The 22,100-nt window shown below is 39.1% G+C and overlaps 1 protein-coding gene across 2 annotated transcripts in view; it reads left to right on the plus strand.

Annotated features, from left to right (window-relative positions):
• PTH2R (parathyroid hormone 2 receptor) overlaps window positions 1–22,100 on the plus strand; it is a 168,952-nt gene that overhangs the window by 124,464 nt on the left and 22,388 nt on the right. For both annotated transcript variants that reach the window (XM_053597515.1, XM_053597514.1), the window contains exon 9: window positions 3,598–3,664. In XM_053597515.1, coding sequence (XP_053453490.1) covers window positions 3,598–3,664 — 67 coding nt within the window. The remainder of the gene's footprint in view (window positions 1–3,597; window positions 3,665–22,100) is intronic.

Raw genomic sequence — 22,100 nt, forward strand, 5'->3', positions numbered from 1 at the left:
TCTTACTCATAATAAATTCTTGAATTTTATGGCCCTAATATGGGATAATTGGATGAAGTGATCATTTAATGCATATTTGCTTTTGCATGTAACAATTAGACTGTAGTACTGTTTATCTGACAGAATTTCAAAATAGCCTCATTCAATTTCTATTAAAATTTAGCTTTTCTACAGATAGGAAGTTTTGTGCGTTTTCTTAGATGTAATCTGACCTACATATGGTGCTATGTCATAGTTTCCAGGTGGAGAGAGCAGACGGTAAGTATCTCCAGAGCATAGATGGAGTCCATATTGATCCATATTGAGGTCTCCTACATTTGTGACTCCACTCTTTCTCAGACAGCCTTTCAATGCTAGAAACTCTGATTTTCCCTGATCTTGGCCATTTAGGGATAAGCAGATAAGACCTAGTTTCAAAAGTTGACTGAAACTCTGTTGAATATACAAGGAAGCCTCTTCCAGTTCTAAAATCCTATGAAGATTGTTATTCAACTAAAGTTGGCTAAGATAATCAATTAGTTAAGGTTGGACAAATGAAATTAAAATGTGAGTAATTTTGTTTTTACTTACAAAATCAAATCACATTATAAGATAGCTTATAATTGTTTCCCTGCCTCACTCAAAAGAGATGAGAGAGGCTAATGAAAGGGGAAAACCTCAACTTCTTTACTATATTTTTGTTTCACCATCCGGCAGTAAACGTGGGGCTTGTGATGGAAAATACCAAAAAAAGAGTCCCTCTAACATTTCAAGGTCATCTGCTCAGGCTGCCAGGGCCGGGCCCTCTCAGCTCCTCTGTTCTTATTGACTGAGTCCTAGAGCAAATGTAGCTACGGTTAGCACAGTTCTCCAGACCTTTCCAGCAAAACAGCGCCTCCGTTTCCAACACTCGTGTTGGAAGTTCTACTCACTAGTCAGACCTTTGTGCCTCATGCTCTACCATACAGAGCTGCATTTTCTAGACTATTATTTTTTTTTTTTTAATTCTGAACAGAGAGTAGTTTCTGTGTCACATTAGCAAACACAATGTGAGCTGGAGCATTGAAAAATTAATTTAAAAACAAGCATTAATAGCATCGTTTTTGAAAAGTTTAATTTTTCAGCTTGCTTTCTCCTAAGGGCAAATTTGAAACTTTGACACCAAAAATCATTGAAATCAAGTTTTTCATGCTTTTAGAGGTTAAGGTAACTGGTTTTGACCTAATTCCAAATACATGTATTTTATAGAGCTGTGTAATTGAATCCCAGTGCATTAGGAGACATCATGATGAAATGTCATTGAGGCTAAGCAAGAAGGTTGTGAAGGTATTACCAAGCAAGGGTCAGAACCTGAAAAAAAATTATGGGGTCCAAAAGCCTTGTAGGTAGTTAATCAATGTTAAGTCTATAGTCACACAACATATGTTCCCTTCCTGATATTATAAAGCTATTTTAAGGTAGTATGATGCATGTTCTAAGGGGTGGGGAACCTGTGGCCTCAAGGCATATGGGCTTCCAGATCCCCAAGTGTGATCCCTTGGCCAGATCCAAACTTCACAGAACAAATTCCTTTATTAAGTTGGATTCAGTCAAAAGGCTACACTCAAGGATCCAGAGGCCACATGTGGCCCCAAGACCACAGGCTCCCCATCCTTCTTTATCTTTCTTACATGGTTAAATAATGGGAAAAATAGATACATGTAAATAATGCTAGGAACTGTCCAACGATATGCAAATGTAAAATCACTGTGTTTTACATTTTCATGTTATTTAGATTTCACAACCTTTGAATATGGGGATTTTAGTTTGGCAGGACAAAATTACACTTTGGTGTAGTGTTCTGGTTAATTTAACTGTGGCATATCCCCCAGTGAAATGCTGTACCTCTGAGCTCTCTTGGTACCGATAGAGAAATAAATAAAAGATATACCTTTAAAAGAAAAGAGCAAATTGTGTAGCCATGCACACATTACATTTTTGTATGATAGAAGAAAATAAGAATGTAACATTCATATATGTATATGCATGAAGAAAAATTGGAAGTATATGAACTGAGGTACTAACAGATGTTATCTGAAAGAAGGATGGGCCAGAAATAGAAATGTGAGCAAAACTGAGACATCTCAATATCTCCCTTTGTATGTAGTTTGATGTTTAAAATGAAAATATATGGCATATATATAAAATTAAACTTTAAAAATTGTAGATATGTACTGAAAATGTTTTACCTTTAAGGAATAGTTGAATAGCATTTTATTATCCATAATTTGTTCATTAATATAAAGTTATTTCTTGATATGTTTATCAGTTAGAATTAAAAAATTACCAGTATCTCTCCCAAATTTCTTTATAAAATGTCATTTTACTATTGCCATAATCAATGACAGTCTAAAGAGAAAGAAACTGAAGGCCTTTTAATTTTTTTTTTTTTATTTTTTTTTTTTTTTGCAGTTTTTGGCTGGGGCTGGGTTTGAACCCTCCACCTCCAGCAGATGGGGCCGGCGCCCTACTGCTTTGAGCCATAGGCGCCGCCCTTTTAAATGTATCTTTAATTAAAAAACTATTTAAAGGGCGGTGCCTATGGCTCAGTTGGTAGGGTGCCGGCCCCATATACCAAGGGTGGTGTGTTCAGACCCAGCCCCGGCCAAACTGCAACAAAAAAATAGCTGGGCATTGTGGTGGGCGCCTGTAGTCCCAGCTACTTGGGAGGCTGAGGCAAGAGAATCACCTAAGCCAAGGTGATGGAGATTGCTGTGAGCTGTGTGATGCCATGGTACTCTACTGAGGGCAATAAAGTGAGACTCTGTCTCTACCAAAAAAACCAATCAACCAACCAAACAAACAAAAAAAAACTAAAGTGCTTCATTAAAGTTTCAAGTGGAAATAGATATTTTAAAAATATCAATTTTGTGCTGATTATTATAATATGAGACTTTTTATCAGTAAGACCATACTGAGTGAGGTTGGGTAACACTTTGCATTCAATTCATGGCAATTCAATCTAACAAATCCTTGTTGACTCTGTATATACTATTCCAGGCACTTGTAATACAAAACAACACAGAAACAACAGTGATTACTGTTCATATAGAATTGAAATCTGTCTGGAGTGGGAGGGAAGCAGAAAATTAATATAAAAAATAGGCAAATTGTATAGTATTTTTACTAATTACTGATGTTTTAATTATTAAGTCCCATTTCAATGAAAATGAAAGTCAAACACTGGTGGTTCAGTGGTAGAATTCTTGCCTACCAGTGAAAATAAAAGTGAAACGTCAATTGCAACACATTTAGAACACTATACTTTTTTTTGTGTGTGTGTGGCTCTGAAAACATTGTTTTAATTCTCATCACTATAAAAGCAATTCACTAATATTTATAATTCTTTGCTTATCCACAAAGGGTAGCCAACCCTTTGAAAACCAGTGCCTGTTCCATATTATTCACTGGTTTGGGTGTTTTAAAATAAAAAAAAATTTTTTTGGTCTATTTGTTCCTTTGTTTCTTAATCATAAGTTTGGGTTTGGGGTTTTTGGTAAAATTTAAAATGCTATTTGGTTCTCACTACCTATTTGCCTTGCCAATTTATTCATGAAAGTTTTTTTCCTCATGTCTTAGGTGCTGGGAACTTAGTGCAGGAAACATCAAGTGGATTTATCAAGCACCAATCTTAGCAGCTATCGGGGTAAGTTGATAATCGTATATAGTTAAAGAGACAAACCGAACACTGCTACTAAAACCCAGAGAAAGTTTGTCTGTCACTTCATTGTGCAGTAGGTTTGGGAAACTATGATGTGTCCAGCAATAACGGGAGAGGCTGGTTCAGGAATCAGACCGTTGTCAGGGTTTGACCCTAAGACTCATGCAGAAACACAAATCCTTCCTTTTTTTTTTTTTATTGTTAAATCATAGCTATGTACATTAGTGCAATCAAGGGGTACAATGTGCTGGTTTCATATACAATCTGAAATATTCTCATCAAACTGTTCAATGTAGCCTTCATGGCATTTTCTTAGCTATTGTATGTAGACATTTGTATTCTGACTTTAGTAAATTTCGCCTGTACCCATTCTAAGATGCACCGTAGATGTGGCCCTACCCATTACCATCCCTCCACCCTAACCTCCCTCCGCCCTTGCCTCCCTTGGCCCTTTCCTCATAGTATTGTGCTATAGTTGGGTTATAGCCTTCATATGAAAGCTATAATTTAGCTTCATTACCTACTATGAAGCTAAATTATAGCTTTCATATGAAGGCTATAACCCAACTATGGCACAATACTATGCTATACTATATGTACATAGCTATAATTTAGCTGAGTACATTGGATACTTTTTCTTCCATTCCTGAGATACTTTGCTAAGAAGAGTATGTTCCAGCTCCATCCATGTAAACATGAAAGAGGTAAAGTCTCCATCTTTCTTTAAGGCTGCATAATATTCCATGGTATACATGTACCACAATTTGCTAATCCATTCATGGGTTGATGGGCATTTGGGCTTCTTCCATGACTTAGCAATTATGAATTGGGCTGCAATAAACATTCTGGTACAAATGTCTTTGTTATATTGTGATTTTTGGTCTTCTGGGTATAAAACTCGTAAAGGAATTATAGGATTGAATGGCAGGTCTATTTTTAAGTCTCTAAGTATTCTCCAAACATCCTTCCAGAAGGAACGTATTAGTGTGCATTCACAGCAGCAGTGTAGAAGCGTGCCCTTTTTTCTACATCCACGCCAACATCTCTGGTTTGGGGATTTTGTTATGTGGGCTACTCTTACTGGGGTTAGGTGATATCTCAAAGTAGTTTTGATTTGCATTTCTCTGATGATTAAGGATGATGAGCTTTTTTTCATGTGTTTGTAGATCGTGCGTCTGTCTTCTTTAGAGAAGTTTCTCTTCAAGTCCCTTGCCCACCCTGAGGTGGGATCATGTGTTCTTTTCTTACTAATACATTTGAGTTCTCTGTGGATTCTGGTTATTAGACCTTTATCGGAGGTATAACCTGCAAATATTTTCTCCCATTCTTAGGGCTATCTGCTTGCTTTACTTACTATGTTCTTGGCTGTGCAGAAGCTATTAGTTTGATCAGGTCCCAGTAGTGTATTTTTGATACTGCTTCAATTGCCTGAGGAGTCCTCCTCATACAATATTCACCCGGGGGCGGTGCCTGTGGCTCAAAGGGGTAGGGCGCTGGCCCCATATGCTGGAGGTGGTGGGTTCCAACCCTGCCCCAGCCAAAAAAAAAAAAAAAATTCACCCAGCCCGATTCCTTCAATAGTTTCCCTGCACTTTCTTCAAGTATTTTTATAGTTTCATGTCTTAAGTTTAAATCTTTTATCCAGTGAGAGTCTATCTTAGTTAATGATGAAAGGTGTGGGTCCAGTTTCAATCTTCTACAGGTTGCCAGCCAGTTCACACAGCACCATTTGTTAAATAGGAAATCTTTTGCCCACTAAATGTTTTTAATTGGCTTGTCAAAGATCAAATAACGGTAAGTAGCTGGGTTCATCTCTTGGTTTTCTACTCTGTTCCAGACATCTACTTCTCTGTTTTTGTGCCGGTACCATGCTGTTTTGATCACTATTGATTTATAGTACAGTCTCAGGTCTGGTAGCGTGATTCCTCCTGCTGTGTTTTTATTGTTGAGTAATGTTTTGGCTATTTGAGGTTTTTTCTGATTCCATATAAAACGAAGTATTATTTTTTCAATATCTTTAAAGTATGACAATGTAGCTTTAATAGGAATTGCATTAAAATTATATATTGCTTTGGGTGGTATAGACATTTTAAGAATGTTGATTCTTCCCAGCCATGAGCATGGTATGTTTTTCCATCTGTTAACATCTTCAGCTATTTCTTTTCTTAAAGTTTCATAGTTCTCTTTGTAGAGATCTTTCACATCCTTTGTTAGGTATACTCCCAAATATTTTATCTTCTTTGGCACTACTGTGAAAGGAATAGAGACCTTGATGATTTTTTGGCTTGGTTATTGTTGGTATATATAAAGGCTATACAGATTTATGGGTGTTAATTTTGTAGCCTGAGACATTGCTGTATTCCTTGATCACTTCTAAACGTTTTGTAGTAGAATCCCTAGTGTTTTCCAAATATACGATCATATCACCTGTGAAGAGTGAAAGTTTGATCTCTTCTGACCCTATGTGGATACCCTTGATCGCCTTTCTTCCCCAGTTGCAATGGCTAAAACTTCCATTACAATGTTAAAGAGCAATGGAGACAATGGGCAATGTTGCCTGGTTCCTGATCTAAGTGGTAATGATTTCAATTTAACTCCATTCAATATGATATTGGCTGTGGGTTTGCTGTAGATGGCCTCTATTAGTTTAAGAAATGTCCCTTCTATACCATGTTCTTATCATGAAGGGATGCTGGATATTATCAACAGCTTTTTCTGCATCAATTGAAAGAACGATATGGTCCTTATTTTTTAGTTAATGTGCTGAATTACATTTTTAGATTTACGTATATTGAACCATCCTTGAGACCCTGGGATAAATCCCACTTGGTTGTGGTGTATAATTTTTTTTTGATGTGTTGTTGGATTTTGTTTGTTAGGCTCTTATTGAGTATTTTTGCATCAATATTCATTAGTGATATTGGTCTATAATTTTCTTTTCTTGTTGGGTCTTTCCCTGCTTTCAGGATCAAGGTGATGTTTGCTTCGTAGAATGTGTTGTGTAATATTCCTTCTTTTTCTATATTTTGGAAGAGGTTTAGTAATATAGGTACTAGTTCTTCTTTAAAGGTTTGGTAGAATTCTGACGTAAAGCCATCTGGTCCTGGGCTTTTCTTTTTAGGGAGATTTTGTATAGTTGATGCAATTTCAGAACTTGATATAGGCCTGTTCAACATTTCCACTTCATTCTGGCTAAGTCTTGGTAGGTGGCGTACTTCCAGGTATTGGTCAATTTCTGTCAGATTTTCATATTTCTGAAAGTAGAATTTCTTGTAGTATCCGTTAAGGAGTTTTGAATTTCTGAGGGGTCTGTTGCTATTTCATCGTTATCATTTCTGATGACATTAGAGATTTTACTCTTTTTTTCCTGGTTAGGTTGGTCAAAGTTTTATCTATTTTATTGATCTTTTCAAAAAAACAGCTTTTGGATTTGTTGATCTTTTATATTATTCTTTTGTTTTCAATTTCATTTAATTCTGCTCTGATTTTGTTTATTTCTTTTCTTCTGCTGGGTTTGGGGTTGGAGTGTTCTTCCTTCTTCAGTTGCTTGAGATGTCCCATTAAGTTATTAACTTCCTCTCTTTCTGTTTTCTTGAGGAAGGCTTGCAGTGCTATAAATTTCCCCCTGAGGACTGCTTTGCAGTATCCCAGAGGTCCTGGTAATTCATGTCTTGATTGTTGTTTTGTTCCAAAAATTTGGTGATTTCCTTCTTAATGTTATCTATAACCCATCTATCCTTCAGCATAAGGTTGTTTAGCTTCCATGTTTTTGTATGGGTATGCAGGTTCCTATTGTTATTGAGTTCAAATTTTATTCCATGATGGTCTGAGAAGATGCACAGAATAATTTCTATATTTTAAATTTGCTGAGGTTAGATTTGTGGCCTAGGATGTGGTCAATTTTGGAGTATGTTCTGCGGGCTGATGAGAAGAATGTGTATTCAATTTTGTTGGGATGAAATGTTCTGTAGATGTCTGTTCAGTCCAGATTTTGAATGGCTAAGTTTAAATCTAAAATTTCTTTACTTATCTTCTTTTTCGAGGATCTATCCAGCACTGCTAAAGGGGTGGTAAAATCTCCAATTACTATGGAACTGAAGGAAATCAAATTGCTCATGTCTGTTAGAGTTTCTGTTATAAATTGAGGGGCATTTTGGTGGGGTGCATAAATATTAATAATAGATATCTCATCATATTGAGTATTACCTTTAACAAATATGAAGTGTCCGTCCTTATCCTTCCTTATTTCAGTTGGTTTAAAGCCTTTTGTCTCTTTGAATAGGATTGCAATACCTGCTTTTTTCTGCTTTCTATTTCCCTGGAGTATAGATGACCATCCCTTTACCTTGATTCTATATTTGTCTGTTAATGTAAGATGAGATTCTTGTATGCAGCAGATATCTGGCTTGAGTTTTTGTATCCAGTCAGCCAACCTGTGCCTCTTTAGAGGGTAATTTAAACCATTCACATTAATTGAGAATATTGATTAAGCCTTTTGAGAGTCCGGTGGGCATTGTTAATCCTTTTGCGACTGTGGAAGTTGGAATTTCATCAAAATTTTCTGGTTGTGTTTACTTTTGTGGTGGAGGATTATGTTGGTCTTTATGGAGGATAGGTCTGAGAATGTCCTGGACAGCTGTTTTAGTTATGGCAAATTTCTTCAACATGTGAATGTCATTGAAGTATTTAATTTCTCCGTCATAAATGAAACTCAGTTTAGCTGGTTACAGGATCCTGGATTGTAAGTTATTTTGTTTTAGGAGATTAAAAGTCAATGACCATCCTCTTCTAGCTTGAAAAGTTTCAGCAGAGAGATCTGCAGTTATTCTAATATTTTGCCCTTTTAGGTGATGGTTTTCTTTCGTCTGACTGCATTCAGAATTTTCTTCTTCATATTAACTTTAGTGAAATTGATTATGATGTGTCTAGGGGATGTCTTATTTGGGTTGAGTTGTGCTGGAGTTCTGAAACTGTCTGCTATCTGAATTTCAGAATCTCTTGGCATGTCTGGAAAGTTCTCCTTCATAGTCTCATGGAGAAATGACTGTGTGCCTTGTGAAGCCAGTTCATCCCTTTCTGTGATCTCTATAATACGCATATTGATTTTCTTCAAATTATCCCAGAGCTCTCTGAGAGAGTGATCTGTTTTTGCCCTCTATTTCTCTTCCTCTTTGAGAGTTTGGGAGTGTTCGAAAGTTTTGTCTTCAGTGTCAGAAATCCTTTCTTCTGCTTGCTCCATTCTGATGCTGAGGAATTCTACCATGTTTCTCAGATCTTTGAGGGCTGCAACTTCTTGTGTCAATGTGTCAAAATCTTTGGTCATTTGGTCTTTAATTTCATTGAATTCTTGAGACCTCTTTTGGGTTACTGCTTAGAATTCTATTTTGATCTTATTTGCTTTCCAGATTCTGAATTCTATTTCTGACATCTCATCTATATTTTTGTGCATGGGATCTTGTGCTGTGTCTGCCCCGTTCATCCTTAGGGGAGTTGATCTACTCTGATTATTCATATTGCCAGAGTTTTTCTGTTGATTTCACCTCATGGTTGTTTTTCACCGTTGCCTCTGACTGTCCTCAGATTGGGGAGATGTCTCTCCAAGATTAGACCTTAGTGGGATCACTGTATTGTTGCTGGATCTTTGTAGAGAGTGACCCTGTGTAGTTCCTCTGGGGCTGCCCCAGCCAGGGAGTTCTGGTTGTGGAAGCAGTTCCAGAGTGTGACACACCTGGATCCAGCAACAGGGCGGGAGGTGGTGCTCATGGTTCTGGGAGTGCCTGGTGCCCAGTGAGTTTGGCACAGAGAGCCCAATGCTCCAGCAGTCTCTGGCCAGGAGAAGGGGTCTGAGCAGAGGCAGGGAGGGCTCTGAAGGGCACATGGCTACCAGAGTCCCTGGCCAGACTACTGGGCCAGTGTAGAGGCAGGGAGGGTAAAGGAGGGAGGACGCATGGTTGCGCAGCTCCCACAGTTCCTGGTCAGGGCAGGCGGAAGCCCAGCGGGCACAGGTTAGGTGTTGCATTGTAGCTCTTATGGAGGTCCAGGCGGTGCCAAGCCTGGGAGTTTGAAGTTGTTATGAGCTGTGATGACATGGCACTCTACCCAGGGCAACAGCCCAAGACTCCAGTGTGCCAGAACCGGTCTCACTCTGTACCTGAGGGTTTTGGCTGTAAGGCAGCTCAGTCCCCACCTTTAGGCTTCTCAGTCACTAGGTTACTAACTCCCGCCCAATCCTTGCTCTGCTACCCTAAGTGCGGAGCTTGCTCGGGCAGTTCTCTCACAATGGCTCCCTGCGGCCTACATCTGAACACTATTAGCTCCGTCCAGCTCAGCCACTCTGTCTGGGGCCCTAGACAACACCCAAAGTTCTCTGCACTCCTGTTCAAGCTCTCCCCAAGGCAGTTCAACTGAGTGCCAAGTCTAAAAACACCAAAATAGCTCACAGGTAAGGCCTTTCCGGTTTGCAGTCTCACTGCTGCTTGTACGGCGGGATTAGGTTGATCGAACACTCACAATCACTTGCCAGTTTTCCACTGTTTTTGTCCTCCTCTTGGGGTCCAGGAGTCCCATGCTGACTCCCTGTATCCTCAAAGGGATGATTATAGGCAGATCCCACCAGCCAGGGATGCCTTGAGTCTTATCTCCCCAGACTCACGGTGCCCTGTTGCAGGGAAGCTCTTACTCGGTCACCATCTTGCTCCACCTGTCCCAGGTACCTCAGCCCAGAGACAATGGTTGTCCCAGCAGCTCCACTGTCCACTCTTTCTCCAATAGAAGTTCCTTATTTTCCCTATGACCTTTGCAAGCGTTGTCCACTTCTCAGTGTCTCATTTCATTTATAGTGGTCAGTCTAATATCCCGATGGTCTCTGTCTTGGTACAGTTGTTCCTGTTCAGTCATTTCTTGCAATGAATTAGTTTGCTGTAGCCATTATAATGAGCTTGCTATCAGTTCCTTGAAACAGAGTTTTATTTTGTCATAGTTCTAGAGACCAGCAGTCCAAACCCCATTTCCCTGGGCTGGAATCCAGGTTTTGGCATGGCTGCACTCTCTCTGGGAAGTCTTGTGGAGTTCCCTTCCTCTCCCAGCTTCAGGGGGCAGCTGGCAGAGCACTGCCGTGCTTGTGGCTGCATCACTCCCATCTCTCACAAATCCTTCCTTTAATTAGCTAATACCTGGGGATTATTCTGAGACTTCAAAATATCCATGAGAATTTATATGCTTAGGGAGTTAGAGGGTCCTAAATGTTTCTTCCTTTCTTGTCCATATTTAATTCTCCACTTTAATGTTTCGATGACCCGATAGTAGGCTGGGGTGGTAGAGAGGGAAAGATGGAATAACAGGAGACCAGAGAAATTACCAAGAGAGAAGAATGACAGGATGATACCTTACAAAGCATCGTCTAAAGCTTTTATTTGGCATACTTCCCCAAAGAGTTCAGTGGATGCCATACCAAGATAATGTCTTGCAGAGTTCTGTCTGATAAGTAGCAACAGCAACGCATGTGGCAATGGACCTTACCTGTCTGGAATAGTTTAACTATGTATTGCAGCTAGGTTGAGAAGGAAAAAAAAATTGCACTGGGTCAAACAAAACTCACCTACATGTTTACTCTTAATAATCCTTAAAGACTGCATGGCACCAATTTCTCTTGTTTTGAAGAAACCTTGTGTTTTCCTGGTGTTCATGTATCCAGTTCAGGTTAGAGACACTTTTTTTTTTTTTCTCCAGCTTCCTCCTCTTTCCATTTTGTTTTCTTTTGGATACTGTGTCACCCACTTTGTCGGCATGTTGGCATGTTGAATCCTGAGGGTGGCTGTTAAGGTGGTCAAGGTTTTGTAGGATGGTCCACAGTCAAATAAAAGCCTATTTACCTCATAGCAAAAGTGCAGAAAGAAAAAAGAAAGAGATAAAAGGAATCTTCGTTGAAGTAAATAGTTAGAAAGGAAAAATAAAATACGGAACACTTTTACAGAAGACAGTTTTTATCCTTGCCAAAACAACCTATTAACAAGTTAGATCCAGATCCCTATGTCCTAGAAGAAGCTCAAAACTGGATTGTAAATTAATGAATGAATGACTTAAATTTATAAACTCTTATACTTTTAATTTTTAATGTAAATGAAATGCTGTAATATTAACCTACTGGTAAACCACCCCAGAAGTACAGCTATATCTCTGAGAGAATATCAATGAACTTAAAAATGAACTACTCTGATTTCCCCTTTCTGTGTTGGCATCGTGTCATTATTTGTACTTTGAAACCTTTTATTTTCCTTCTTTCTAGTTCCTCCCGTATGTGTTTGCTCCTTCATATCTTATTATTCTATTTTTAAGGGAACAACCTATATTTTAATTACTTTTTTTGTTTAAATCTTCAGTGCCTTGTATTGGGACTGATAAATACAGGATCCTAATTAAAACTCTTAAATTTACCTACATTTTAATGTAATGGCTTAGTTTGATTTTTCATTTGATAAAAAGGGAAAGACTTACTGAAAACTGCGATCTTTGTAAAACCATTAGGAATTGAAGCAGGCAATAGAAAAAGTCAACCATTGGGCATTTTACATTGAAACAATTGATTTTTATTAAGAGCTTTATTATTTATTTATAGATCTAAGTTACATCATTGACATGGATGAAAAATTTATTTGTTGATGTTTCTGACTTGGAGCATGCAACAGTAAAGTTAGGGGATGAAAGAGCTTCTAAAAGATTCAGCATTGGAGAAGGAGAACTAGAAATTTTGGTATACTCAATACATTCTGGAGAAAAGTTAGGGTCGGAGGTCATTTTCATCTACTTAAATTTATAAACAACTCCACTACTCGGGAGGCTGAGGCAGGAGAATCGCTTGGGCCCAGGAGTTGGAGGTTGCTGTGAGCTGTGTGAGGCCACGGCACTCTACCGAGGGCCATAAAGTGAGACTCTGTCTCTACAAAAAAAAAAAAAAAAAAAATTTATAAACAACTCCAAAGTAACATTCTAAATATTTTTCCAACATTATGAAGTCCATTTAATCCCCCAAATCATAGAAAGGATTCAAGTGCACCTTTCTGTTCACTGAGTTACCTCTTTCTTTCATTATTATAATTCATGTTAGGCAATTCCTTTAAAGGTTCTTAATTTACTCGGAATTTACTAGTGTATCTAAACGTTTTCATAAATATGTCAAGAATTGGATTTGAAATCAACACTCCACTTATTTTTATGAATAATTTAGAGAAGGTTGAGTTATGAAAGAGAAAAACTAAAAAGGCAAGTGGAAAACTACGAGAAATAAAAGATAGAATTATAAAGAAAAACTCCAAGACGGAGTTTATAATAAAATGAGGGGGAATACCTCAAAAGGTGAGAGGATAACCCCCATGAATACAGGGCTGTCAGATGGGAGATTTGGCTGGCCTTGGAGTGAGAATGGCAAGGCCTGTGTGGAGGACTGTATTGGATGCATGCTACCACGGCGGTAAAGTTGCCAGTGGCAGTGGTTCAGAGGATCAGCTTATAGCACACACAGAAACCCCGGAAATCTAGGAGTTTGGAAGATACACAGTGAACCTATGTGGCTATGTTTTAAAACCTGGATTCCAAGGACAATAATTATTTTACTTAGAATTCCAAGACCCAAACTTTGTAAGCAAGATTGGCTTTCAAGAGAAAAGAAAGGAAGATAATAGCTACTTTGGAAGTAAGTGAAGATTTATAACTAAAAATCATGAGCAGAATAGGAGTGATTCATGGAGGAAATTCATTCATTATTGGTTATTGTAGGTTGAGGGGAGGGTGTGAGAACATTCAGATGTATTTGAGCCAAGGTTGTGTGTGAAATAGTGTCAGGAGCTGAGGCTGCAGAGGGGCAGGGGCTGGACCCTGAGGGATTCCTAGGCCTCACTGAAGAATTGGCGGCTCCTGTGGCTCAGTCGGTAAGGCACCGGCCCCATATACCGAGGGTGGCAGGTTCAAACCCAGCCCCGGCCAAACTGCAACCAAAAAAATAGCCGGGCGTTGTGGCGGGCGCCTGTAGTCCCAGCTGCTTGGGAGGCTGAGGCAAGAGAATCGCTTGGGCCCAGGAGTTGGAGGTTGCTGTGAGCTGTGTGAGGCCACAGCACTCTACCCGAGGGCCATAAAGTGAGACTCTGTCTCTACAAAAAAAAAAAAAAGATAAAAAAAGAATTGAGACCTAACTGTACAAGCAGTGACAGCCAAAGTTTTACGCCCTGAGAGGGAAGGAATCAGGTTTCTCATTCAGAAAGATCCCAGGGGTTGGTTGAGTCTGGCCTCAGGGAAACTATGTCAATGACAGATGTCTATTGGATAGGGGTTTAAGACACAGGGATGGCAAGTGGACAGGACATAGGTCCGATAGTCAGGGGGCAAAAGAGACCAGAAACAGGGGTGTGGAAGTGTGAATACTTTCCCTTTACACGCGGAATACATTTCCCACATCCCTGACCCAGGGCCTCCTTCATGCCTCTCGCATCACATCACCTCCTCCCCCAGCGCTGCCTTCGGTCCACACAAGGGCTTTCCTGTAGTTCTGGGAACATGCTGTGCTGTTTCCCACCACGGCGCCTTTGCCTGTGATCTCTTGCATGTCTGGTGTACTGTCCGCTGGCTTGTCGTCTGCCTAATGTCCATTCCTCATCAGGTCCCGGCTTAAAGGAAGCCCCTTCAGACAGGCCTTTTCTGATGGCCTGACAGACTCTGGGCCAGGTTGCCTTTGTTAGAATCCCAGGCCTGCCCCTTTGTCAAGTGTGCAGGCTGACATTTTATTGTGCAGGGTGGCCATGGGCAAGTTATTTGTGGCCATTTTGGTCATCTCTAAGGTGGAAATAATAGAGTAAATTACATGAGTTAATGATAGGACTGCACATAGCACTATGAGATTAGCTATTATCATTTTAAGGATGGCAGGTGCCCTCCCCTCAACACAGTATCTTTAAAAATGTGTCCATAAAATAATAAAAATAATGTCAGTTTCTGGACAGTAATAATATAACACTTATGCTTGTATATCTGTAAGTGAGTGTTTGGACCCAGGAGGCTTCCCAGTGATGATGTGGCTTCCCAGACTCTGCATCTCCCCCATTGGCACCATCAGGGCTCCTGGGCCATTCAGAGGCCCTCTGATCATGGAATGTCCTCTCTTCATGATCAGAGGGCCTCTGTCCCTTAAAGCCCAGCAGGCTATTGGTTTGAACGTTTTAAAAAGCTGTGAAGATATCTACCAAGAATTGTTACCTCTTGTTGGTAAGATTAGAGGTTATTTTTACCCTATCATTAACCATTTTAGTATTATCTACCTTTTTGGTATTAGAAGAACTTACTTTGTAATCAAGAAATAGGTACTTAGATTTAGAAAGCATTATTAAGCTCTTACTTTTGTAATTTTCCAGGTAAACCATTCTGTGATTCATCTTCTATTCAAACACAGTAAAACACGAGGTGAGAAAAGTATAACCTAATATTCTCATTTTTACTTTCACTTTCTTGCTTCCTATGTGAGGTCCAGCTCCTGAATTCAATAAATATTTTATTAAAAAGAAAACTGGTTCTTTTTTTTTTTTTCACGTATATGGCCTAATGAATTATTGTAAGTTAAATACTCTTGTTAACATCAAGTATTAGAACTTTGTAATCCACCAACAAGACCCACAGTGTCTGTGCCCCGTATCAAGCACAAGCTTCTACCTTGTGTAGGCAGCCATTGCATCCCGAGGAATTCCTAATGACTTGCTGGCAAACCCGGCAGACAGTAAGTTAGGAGCTTTGTGTTGAACCTGACCTGCACCCTGAGTCTCTTCTCAGGGTCCGCATGAAGATGAGGAGAGAGGGAGAGTTCTGCAACACCAGTGCGTGGGTTGTCTGCCCTCTCCCCACAAGCCTCCACCCCTTTCTCCTTAGCACATAGGACGGCCCAGGGAAAAGAGTTTCCTTGTGTCTGTGGCTCCCAGGGGGTCTCTACTTTCACCTCAATCCCTAATTGACGTTTAGCAATTTGTTAAACTTGTTTTTCTGTAGTGAGAACACTTAAGATCTCCACTCTTAGCAAACATCATGCATAAGATACTGTTAACTCCAGCCACATTGCTGTGCGTTAGATTTTCAGAACGTGTTCATGCGGCTATGTCAGGCTTATTTCACTTGGCATCATGTCTTCCAGGTTCATCTGTACTGCTGCAAATGGCAGGAATTTCCTTTTAAAAAGAAATGAATACTTTTCTACTATGTGTGTATATGTGTGCATACATATATATTACACACAGTAGCATATAAACACACACACATATGCCACAATTTATTTATTCATTCATCTATCAATGGATGTTTAGGTTGATTTCATGTCTTGGCTATTGTGAATAATGCTACAATGAATCTGGGAATGCAGACATCTCTTTTAAACCAAAGAGATAACTCAGAAATGAAATTGCTGAATCCTACGGTGGTTCTATTTCTATTTAAGTTTATTCCTGAGTATTTTACTCTTTTTGTTGTTATTGAAAATTGGATTATTTTCTTTATTTTCCTTCTGGGTAGTTCATTGTGAATTTTGTCAAGCATTTTTAACTGAATTCTCCTTCCCAGCTGTGTATAGCTGTTAGCATTGACATCAGGGAGCCAAGTGCTCCCATTCCATCTCTCCTCCCATCTCTCCTAGGAGGTGCCAATCTTTCCTTAGATCATCCTGTAACTTTGCTCTCCAATGCATCTGAAAAAGTTTAAATTTTGCTTTTCAGATGACCCAGCATTTCTTTATCATAACAATAGGAATAAGGCTTTTTCTAACTTTGTACTGTTAGGGAGATATAATTTAAAATAAAATACTCACCCAACTCAGAAATCTCCTCCATAAAAGTAGTAGGGAAAGAAAATACTTTTACTACTAAATTATTAAACCAGAATGTCATACGCATTACTTGCAGCCTACCGAAAGTAGGCTAGAACAAAAAGAAATCTCACCCCACGTGTACATGTTGTTTTCAAGAGAAACAATCGCTAGTTTTCAGGTAAGAAGACTTGACAATATCATCTGTTATTTATGCATGATTCATCCTAACTTTACTTGGCAATTGGGATGAACACCACTGCAATTAACTAATTAGCCTTATCAGTAGGAAAGACAAACTCATCACCTCTTTAGGGCAAGAGGTGGTTGTGTACCTCCAAGAGAGGCTCCTATAGAAGTTAGGCTCCAACCCTTCCATAAAAACTCCAGATAGAGGTGATATTTTACTTGAGAAAGACATTCCTGGATCATAAAGCTGACAAAAGTCTCATCTAATCTTCAAGAGGAATTTATATACATTTCAAAGAGATGAGGAAATACTTACAAATTTTCCAAGGTAAATGCTCTGAGGAAAAGGAGGGAAAAGAAATGTCTGCCTCCATTTTCAACAAAAAGAATTAAGCCTCATTTTTAATTTGTATTTGGCCTTATACAAAGCAGAAACTGAAGTCTCTGGGTTGCTTTAAACATGAAATGGTCTTGCAGTGATATCCTATGTATTTTCCTCTGGGATTTCAGACCCTTGAGGACTTTATGGATCGTGGGGACCACGAGGTCCACATCCCTCATTTCAGCCAATGAAGGCAGAATGAGCCTGGAACTTAATCTCTGTGCTCAGAGTGTGGCGCTACTTGCTCTGAGTTACTCTGTGTCATGAAGCCAGGGAAGATGAAGGTGATCACAACAGCAAACAAGACATAGTTCCCACCATGTGATGGGCACTGTTTTAAAAGTATTACATACATCAATTTATCTAATCCCACAACAATTCTAAATAAGGAAACTGCCTGAAGTCACCCAGCTATCAAGTGATGGAGCCAGAATTCTAACTTCAGGGTCAATGTCCCCACCCAAGGTGCTCCATGCACTTATAACAAAATCTAACATTCCTAATAACCCAGAGAAGACCGCTCCTCACTCATGGCCATGCCCCTTCACATACTATGCCTCAGCTGCATAGTATGTTGTTTTCCCATCAGTTCCTTGAACTTATCTACATTTGCCCCCCTCAGGGCTATTCCATATGCCCCCACTGTACCTCTGCAAGGCTGGGATGTGATTCCTCCTGTTCCTTGCTTTAATTGGCATTTCTTCATTGGGACCTCCTTGTTCTCTCTCCTGTCTAAATTAGATGACTCTTATAGTGTGCAAAGTGCAGCGGTGATTTTGCTTCTCAACATCACCACAGAGTATGTGTTTATGATTGGGCAATGTCCGTTTTGCCCACTTGACTGCAAGGTGTGTGTGAACGAGAGCCATGTATTTTTTTTTAACCATCTATATTCCTAATGCCTAGCAAATTTCCTGGCCATAAATTGTATTTGTGGGCTCTTCCATAAATACAATAGTTGTTGAAGGATATTGTAAATGAAATATGCAGACCAAGTGAATGTCCTGGGGAGCAGGAAAGAGGTAAAATAAGAGCACAAAGTAAGGGAAATTACAGAACTTCTGAGTCCGTTCATGCCGTCTTTACATTTTCTGAGAAGGAAACTTGATGGCCCATGTAGATAGAGGTCACGTGGTGAGTGTGACTACAAAAAGGGTGTAGCTCGCATTTTGTGGCCATGTTCTTTTTTTACTTGCATTCCAAAACGTGTCAAACTTTTTCTTGAATTTATGGGGAAAATATATATATATATATATTTTTTTTGTAGAGACAGTCTCACTGTACCGCCCTCGGGTAGAGTGCCGTGGCGTCACACGGCTCACAGCAACCTCTAACTCTTGGGCTTACGCGATTCTCTTGCCTCAGCCTCCCGAAAATATTTTTATTTATTATGCTATATTTACCATTTTTAAACATATGCTAACTTTAGGATGTAAAATTTGTTTCTTAGCCTTGCGTTGCCTGTGGCATGGTCTCATGTAAATAGATACACATCACATGTGCTTTCAAAATATCACGTGCCTGGAATTTTACATCCAGCTTAGGTCTCTTACTTAATTCTGGGTTCATGATTTATAGATTCTGTTAATGCATGTTTGTATGTGTGGGAGTAAATTCTGATAAAATAGGGTTATAATTTGTAGAATATGAGCAGTCGGAAAAGTCATGTCAAGAGAACTGAATCTTAAAGATAGCCACAGACTTTGGTACAAATCTGGAAGGAACTGCTTGATTATGGAGTTGTGGGATCTAAAACTGTAGCACTTTTTTTCTTATTCTGTTTTGTTCATTGTGTTAAAATTATGTTACAAAGAACTAGAGTTACTGGAAAATATTAAATTTTATTCTGATGTAAATGTCTCCAAACATAACAATTTATTATTCTCGTGTACCTCTTGATGCTGCTTTGAGAAAGATTTTTCCATTCATCTATATAACATTAAAATATGAGAGAGGTATTTCCTAATTGACAGCAGAGCATGAAGCTTTGTTTTGGTCCCGGGTCTTCTGGAACATTCTTAGAAGGCCTGGAAGCTCAGCCCACAGAGCAGGAAATGCGGTGGGCAGGGCTGCAGCCCTGGAAGAAGTGGGGAAGGGAAAGTCCAGCAGATTCAGTAAATCCCATCCAAGCCAGGGCACTGCCCCGAGACCCAAGGACCTGTGTTTCGACTGACATCACAAGGAGGGGCTATGACAGCTGAAAAGCAAAAAAAGCCACAGATATAAAAACACAGACTGAGAAATTGAGCAAAATTGCTCTTGGGCACTTAGGAGATGGCCTTGAGGATGCCAGTAGTATTGAGTGGAGAATGGTTTGGTAGTAGCAGAAACCTGAGATCTTGAATTTGCAAGTTAGGGAAAAGGAAAAGAGACACTCCTGATCATTTGTCCTTATTGTTTTCTTCACGCTTTTACTCTTTGCCGCTCATTTATCCTTTCATCCAGCATCACTGGTAAGGAATTAAAACTGTCTTTCTTGGCCCTGCCCAACTTTTATCCATACCAAAAAGTCTTTTCTTAAGTCCTTTGACAAAGTTAGTCTCCTATACTTTATTATTTGGTAAATATTTTTCAGTGCCTTTTGGTTTCAAGAATATCTCAGAATCTCTTTTACATTAACCTTCAAATAACTTTTAGGCAGATGTTTTCATTATTCCCAGTTTGAGTGGAAGAAAGATTGTATAACTTGCCCAAGGCTGCACATTTAGAAAGTGCTTGAGCCAGGAACAAACCTGGTCAGTGTGGTTCCAGAGCCCACAGTTTTTGCTCTTTCCTGAGATAGGATTTAAGCTGGACCAGAGTTTCCTGAAATAGGGATACACAGCCCAGTGAATGAGAGGATTTAGGTAGTACATGAACCGTTATTAAGCAATGTTGAGTAACATAGGAAGAACATTTGTCCCTTTCCAACCCTTCTGAAAACATTAAAAAGAAAGTTTCATTTTAGTACTGTGTGTGGTGTCTCTCTTTGGTTGGGAGGAGGAATCAGGAGGGGTAACCCAATCTAGATGATAAAATTTGGTAAGACTTCATTTCCATCATGTTTATTTTACAGTTGTCTCTTATTTATAGCAACTTCTACTGGTTTGGCATTTATGGTAATGGGATGGATTTTATTTATTTTTTATTTACGATTTCTTATTAAATCATAGCTTTGTACATTAATACATTTATGGGGTGCAATAGTGGTATGGATTTTAAATTTTAATAATTTAATGAAAGTGTATTGTTTGAGGAAAAGCAGTAAGTAAATAATAGTAGGTGAGTAATAGCAATAGGGCAAAATCGTAGCAGTGGCACCCTAAGAGACTTATTTGTAGAACACAGAACTAGACAAATTTCTTTAACAGTGAAATCTGAAATGATTGCAGAAGTCTGACCAGTGTATTCAGTGGGTGTCCCCATGACTGTGGGAGGCTGTTGTGTCTCCCATGGTCGGGCACTGTGAAAGTGTGCCTACCATGTTGCATTTTGCTCATTGGCTCTGTCTCCCTGCGTGCTCTTTGTTGGGAAGGATCATTTTCTATGATTTTATTTTTCCAGTGTACCTGCTAATTATTGGTGCCTAGAAAATGGTGAATGAATGAAAAATACAAATATGTGTTTGAAAGATGACATAAAGTGGTTCATAAGAAAATTTTAAGCATGCCAAAAATTTAAAACATTTTCCACATTTAAATACCTTATAGTCATTTAAAATATAATTTCCTCCATAGATAACTCAGATAGGTGTAATCAACACTATTGTTACACTTGTAGGTATAACTGGTGATACTGGCAGATAATATCTATTAGATTAGAATCATAGGACTTTAGAGATGCAGAGCTCTTAGACTTTACTGAGTCTCACTGATTAACCTACAAGTAATAAAACTCATATCCGAGGTCAACTCATAACTGACCTCACTCATGGAAAAGGTGCAGCTCATTGTAGTTTGTGTATGGTGTGGACAAGAGTATGAATCCTATTGGTTAACTCCTACCAATTGCTGATCACACTATGATTTAGCCTGTCTTTAGCTGAGGTTTTCTAAAAAGGAAGATGGATATGCTACTATCTACCTCATAGGATTATTATGAGGGTTAAAATAGTGCAACCTATGAAAAGCACTCAACAAGCAGTTGTCTACAGCAACAATAGTAATAGTAGTACGAGCAGTGGTAGTGACATGGTAATAGTAGAGGTGGCAGTAACAGACACGGTGGTTCATGTCGTTGTAATAGAGGCTTGCCTAAGTCTTTCTATGGCCATCATGAAGTTAAGAATAGGGAAGAAAAGGCACCAAATACTGCCTGGCAGGCTTAGTAAAGGAAATACTAAGAAGGCATGATTTGAACTAAAAATGTGAAGGAAAAGGAGATATTACCTAATAGGCTAAGAGAGGATGTGGGTTTTCCTGACATAGATATTAGTACATGCCAAGTGGACACATATGTTTTCTGCGGCTAGAGTGAAGAGTGCAGAAAACGCAGATCAGACCATAAAGCTGGATGGGAGTGCATCATGATTGCACTCACGGTCTATGTTTAAGTATGTTGGAATTTTCCTAAAATTATGATAAAACATTGAGAGATTTTAAGCAAGTTAGCAATCTGATTAGAATTGGGTTTGAAAAGAAAACTCTGGAGACAGTATGGCGAATGGATTGGATGAGCTGGGGCAGAGGTATGAATGTCCATGTAAGAGCCATACTAGTTATCATCTTTAAGTGCATAGTGCTAACTGATTGGCATCTGTATGAGAGCCTGTGCTCTTGATGTAGCCTTCCAAAGAGATAGGTATTAAAGTGTTGCATTAAACTAGAAACAACTATAAACAATTGTCAGATGCAGGTGTGAATGACCAAGGGTGATCAAGTACTGCAGCAGTGGGTGACCTTGGGCGGGGAGATGGGGTTTTGCTGTTTTGATGGGAATCAATCCTACATATACCATTCATTTAGATCTATTCCTTTAGAGATACCATAAAGCCTAAAAATATTTCTCTGTGCAATGTATTGTTTCATCCTACCTGAAATTAAAAT

This window comes from Nycticebus coucang, chromosome 7, assembly GCF_027406575.1.
Source record: "Nycticebus coucang isolate mNycCou1 chromosome 7, mNycCou1.pri, whole genome shotgun sequence".
NCBI classification, from domain to species: domain Eukaryota; kingdom Metazoa; phylum Chordata; class Mammalia; order Primates; family Lorisidae; genus Nycticebus; species Nycticebus coucang.